Here is a 5,525-nt window from a genome sequence, read left to right on the forward strand (position 1 = left end):
TCCTAAGACCAGATTATCCATTTTATGTACCAAACATCCAGAAATTCATATGAATAAGACTGAATTACCTTGTGATATCTGCCATATGGCAAAGCAGAAGAAACTTTCTTTTCTTGTTAGTGTAACTATGTCTCAATCTCCTTTTGATTTGTTACACATGGATATCTGGGGTCCAGTTGGCACTGTTTCTTGGACAGGGCATAGATATTTCTTGACTATAGTTGATGATCATACCAGATTCTTGTGGGTCTACCTGTTAAAGGAGAAGAGTGAAGTTAGGCCTTTAGTCAAACAATTTGTTAAGATGGTAGCAACACAGTTTGACAAAAGAGTTAAAAGCATCAGATCTGATAACGGTGCAGAATTCTTGATGAAAGATTACTATGCAGCAGAGGGTATATTACATCAAACTACTTGTCCAGAAACCCCAGAGCAAAATGCAGTTGTAGAACGAAAGCATCAGCATATACTCAATGTCACAAGAAGTCTTCTGTTTCAAGCTAATTTGCCAAAGATTTTTTGGAATTTTGCTGTACTGCATGCCACTTATCTCATTAATAGAATTCCAACTCCACTATTGCAGGAATGCTCTCCGTATGAAAAGCTTTATCATAGCCTGCCAGATCTTTCAACCTTAAAGGTTTTTGGGAGCTTGTGTTATGCCAATACTTTACAGGCTGGGAGAACTAAGTTGGAACCAAGAGCTCAAAAATGTGTGTTTTTAGGCTACAAAGAGGGTACCAAAGGGTATTTAATGCTGAATTTGCATACTAGAGGATTACTGGTTTCAAGGAATGTCATATTCTATGAAACTATTTTTCCTTATTCAGAAAAACAGTTTCAACCATTATTGCCTCAAGTTAATGACACATATGCAGATGCAGACTGTGTTCCCATGTTACCTGCAGCAGATGCAGTCACTGCAGCAGATGTAGTTGATGCTTCTATGCAAGATAATGGCTCAAGAAGATCCACAAGGACAAGGAGAGCTCCTCAATACCTGCAGGATTACCATTGTAATCTGACCTATCATAATCAAACTATGCCTATTGCTTCTACGCAGCATTCTATTTCCTAAGTGCTTACATATTCTCAGTTGTCTCCTTCCTATAAACATTTTATTTTAAATGTTTCTTGTCTTCAAGAACCAAAAACCTATGCACAAGCTGTTAAACATCTTATATGGAGGGAAGCTATGGATAAGGAGCTTGAAGCTTTGGCTTTAAATAATACCTGGATTGTAGTTCCTCTTCCACCAAATAGGGTGCCTATTGGTTGTAAATGGGTGTATAAAACAAAATTGAAGTCAGATGGTTCTGTAGAGAGGCACAAGGCAAGACTTGTTGCCAAGGGTTACACACAAGTTGAGGGCCAGGACTTCTTTGATACGTTTTCTCCTGTAGCTAAAGTTACAACTATTAGACTTCTCTTAGCTTTAGCTACAATGAAAGAGTGGTTTTTGGAGCAGCTTGATGTAAACAATGCTTTTCTTCATGGTGATTTGCATGAAGAAATTTATATGGAGGCTCCTTTGGGGTTGCAGGTTCCTGTTGGTTCAGTGTGTAAGTTGCAGAAGAGTTTATATGGCTTGAAACAAGCTAGTAGATAATGGTTTCACAAGTTAACAGATTTCCTTGTTACTATTGGCTATCAACAATCACAATCAGATCACTCTCTATTCACTAAATCAAAAAGGGAAAAATTTACTGCCTTATTGATTTATGTAGATGATATTGTTCTAGCAGGAAATGATTCTTTAGAAATTACCTCAGTCAAAGCTTCTCTGGATGCCAAATTCAAGATAAAAGATCTTGGTAAGCTACGGTACTTTCTGGGATTGGAAATTGCTAGGTCAAAGGCAGGTTTACATATATGTCAGAGAAAGTATGCACTAGAGCTCCTGACTGAGTATGGAGTTTTGGGTGCTAAGCCTTCCTCCTCTCCTATGGATTATAATGTCAAACTGTCCAAAGATGATGGTGACTTGTTGAGTGATGTAACTGGTTACAGAAAACTAGTGGGGCAACTCTTATATCTCACTACCACAAGGCCAGATATCACTTATGCTGTCAATACCTTGAGCCAATTTCTATCTGCACCAAGAACATCTCATTATCAAGCTTTGCTCAAGGTTCTCAGATATGTTAAATCTAGTCCTGGTAATGGCTTATTCTATAAAGCTAGTTTAGCACCCAAGCTCACTGCCTTCAGCGACTCTGATTGGGCTGGTTGCCCTGATACAAGGCGATCCATAACAGGTTATGGAATTTACCTGGGAGATTCCTTGATCAGCTGGCGATCGAAGAAGCAAGTGACTGTGTCCAGATCCTCTTCAGAAGCAGAGTATCGAGCTCTTGCTGTTACAACCTGTGAGCTTCAATGGTTGAGCTATATATTGTCAAATCTTGGTCATGATTTATCTGCACCCATCAGTATCTTTTGTGATAATCAATCTGCGATTTATCTCACAGCTAACCCTGCCTTTCATGAGCGATCGAAGCATATAGAGATAGATTGCCATTTTATTTGAGAAAAAGTTAATTCTGGCCTTGTTCATCTTATGCCTATTTCTACAGAGCTGCAGCTTGCTGACTTGTATACCAAATCCCTTTCTCCTTCTCGCTTTAAGTTTCTCATGTCCAAACTGGGCATGTCTGATATCCATGGCCCAGCTTGCGGGGGGGTAACAGAGGTTGAAGATAATAGAGGTTGAGGATGCTGATGTTTGAAGAAGAAAGCCGTTATTAGTAACGGCTAGTATTAGCCAACGTCACCGTTTCATTATAAAAGAAAGAAAGAAATTAAAAGAAGAAAAACGGTGTCGCACAGCTAATAAACGCAAGTGTCAAAACACATGCAGTACACTTTCTCCTCGCTGATAACAAAAACAGTTGAGGAGTTGCAAATCTGTTTCAGAGAATGTAGAGAGAGAAAGATGAGTTGTAACAGTTTTTAAGAGCTAAATTTTATGTGTCATTGGAGTCCGTAAAGGAGTATAAATAATAGTATAGAGCATCTTGTGCTATGTAAGTTTTTGGTGAATTCTTCTCTATTCAGTATTGTAATCTTGCTCTGTTTTACTTCTTCTCTTGTAACTGTCGTTCTCTTCATCACTTTATTGAATAAAATGTATTCAGTCAAGTTTCTTCAATGTTAGTCCATATTTCACAAAATTTTTATTGTATTTTATCATTGTCATAAAAATCAATGTAGACATATTATATAATTCTTCAAGTTATCATTAAACATATGCAATTGATTATTGTATTTATAAATCAACTGCAATAATATTGCAGTGACACAATACATGCAATCTTAAATTCTAAACAAAATTTATTAACTTAATGAAAACTCCTATAATGGAAAAGACTTCAATTAAAAACCTTTTGGTCTATATTTCCTTAATACATATAAGAAAACATAAGTGATTTTCCTGTTTTGTAGTACTTGGTAAATTTTTGATCTGTGGCACCATAAGATAGACAGAGTTCGTAACAAACTTATAATTTGGTGTTGGGAACAAGAAGCAAAGGTTTCTCTTTCTGTAAAGTTATGCCATACTTATCATTCATGTCTAGCATCGCCGGGTCCTCGCCGCCGGGAAGAGACCAGTCAAAATAATGAATTAAAGAGGCTAATATCAAAGGAAGAAATCTTATAGCCATGGGTAGTCCTGGACACATTCTTCTTCCTGAACTAAAAGGTAGAAGCTCAAAATCATGACCTTTCAAGTCTAAACTTGATTCCAAAAACCTTTCAGGTTTAAATAATAATGGATCTTCCCAAGCTAAAGGATCACGTCCAACAGCCCAAATATTGACTATTATTTGAGAATCTTTTGGGATGGTATAATTCATAACTTCACAAGTCTCAAGAGGTTGATGACCTAGAAATGGAGCAGGAGGATGCAATCTAAATGTTTCCTTTATACATGCATATAAATATGGAAACTGTGAAACTTGAGACTCATTTATTGAATTCTTGTTGATTTCTCTTTCAAGCTCTTGGCAAACTTTGTTCATGGCTTCCTTGTTCTTCAGAAGTTCAGCCATCGCCCATTCAACCGTTGTTGTAGTAGTATCTGTACCTGCACTAAACAATTCCTGCAACATAAAAATATTTATTAAGTGATGAGATTTCTTTTTAATTTAGCGATTAATTCATTCAAAGAAGTTAAAAAAGAATTGGGATCGCATGCTTACATGAATCAACCAATTAATTTGTTCATCATCAAATCCATTTGAAATAAAAACATCCAAGAAATCTTCCTTAACAACACCATTACGTGCATGCCTTTCTCTTCTTTCCTTAATGAATATTTCCCATATGTCAAACATTTCTTTAAGGCATTTAGACATTTTCTTTCTCAAACCTTGGAGATCTAACCCTGAAAATATTGGATAAAAATCTGCTAAATTTGGAGCAGAGCCTAACTCCATCAACTTCCACATCAAGCCTTTCAAGCCACTAACGGATTCTTCATCTTCGAAACTAATAAAATCCTTAGAAAATAAAAGATTAGAAATTGAGTTAAAAACAGTAGCAAACACAACTTCTCCAACATTCACTACTTGTCCTTGTTTAATACCCAAAAACTCTATCATCTCTGATACTTTCTGTTCTCTTAAAGCAGCCTTTGATTCAATTGCTTTAGCAGAGAAAAGCTCAGTCCTGGATAAAGCTCTTAATGACTTCCATTGATCACTGCATGAAGGATTCCAAACTAGCGCTATACGATCAAGTTCATGACTTGGTCGAGGAATCGCTTTTGGAACAAATCTACCAGAAAGAAAACGATCTTTCTTTCTGAGAATTTCAGCAGCTACGGCCGGCGAAGAACCAACAACGACAAGTTGATAGCCAAGCCTTAGTGAAAATATTGGGCCATGTAGTTTGGCAAGTTTTGCCATTGAAATATGTGGCTTTTCTCGAACATGAGGAATGTTGCCTATGATAGGCCATGGCCTAGGACCTGGTGGAAAACGATGTCGTTTTAAAGAGATAAGTATATGTTTTAGGAAAATAAAGCTAATAACAGGTAGAAAAACAAAAAAGAAAGTTGATGATAATAGATTAATGAATACTCTTGTAGAAATGATTTGTTCCATCTCTAAGTAACTAACTAATACATTGCTCTTTCAATTTATTAGCAATGTATGTCCTCGTTTTTCTCGGTGTACACTCTCGTTGCAAGAAAAATTTATATTTTCATATCTAAGTAATTCAACTTAAAAAATTGAATTTTAAAATTGATCCAACAATGAAAATTTTGTCGTAGATCCAGCAGCAATGCATTATGCATGGAACTTTGTAATTGTTTTTCCTTTATTTAAAAGATTCTACAGCCCTATGCTTTATATTGAAACCTTATTTCACATAGTCGCCTTGTTGCATATTAATTATTTATTTTTAGATCAATTTTCTTTTTATTTATTTATTCGATGGATCAATGGGTCAAAATAATATGACTGATTGTACAACAAGAGTAGTTCTTACTTAGCTTATAAAATTGATAAAAACTCTTA

At 35.9% G+C, this 5,525-nt stretch overlaps 1 protein-coding gene across 1 annotated transcript; it reads right to left on the reverse strand.

The window, feature by feature from the left end:
* Positions 1 to 3,352: 3,352 nt before the first annotated feature.
* LOC149496011 (putative (S)-N-methylcoclaurine 3'-hydroxylase isozyme 2) lies at positions 3,353 to 5,207 on the reverse strand. The gene is made up of 2 exons (XM_089721839.1): positions 4,203 to 5,207; positions 3,353 to 4,103 (listed from the first exon to the last, which is right to left on the reverse strand). Exons 1-2 carry the CDS (start codon positions 5,106 to 5,108, stop codon positions 3,501 to 3,503), a joined length of 1,509 nt encoding a protein of 502 aa, XP_089577965.1. The 5' UTR covers positions 5,109 to 5,207; the 3' UTR covers positions 3,353 to 3,500.
* Between the last annotated feature and the right edge of the window lie 318 nt (positions 5,208 to 5,525).

The sequence above is a fragment of the Jatropha curcas genome, chromosome 5 (genome assembly GCF_041381405.1).
Source record: "Jatropha curcas cultivar XTBG-Jc1 chromosome 5, XTBG_Jcur_1.0, whole genome shotgun sequence".
Lineage (NCBI taxonomy): Eukaryota > Viridiplantae > Streptophyta > Magnoliopsida > Malpighiales > Euphorbiaceae > Jatropha > Jatropha curcas.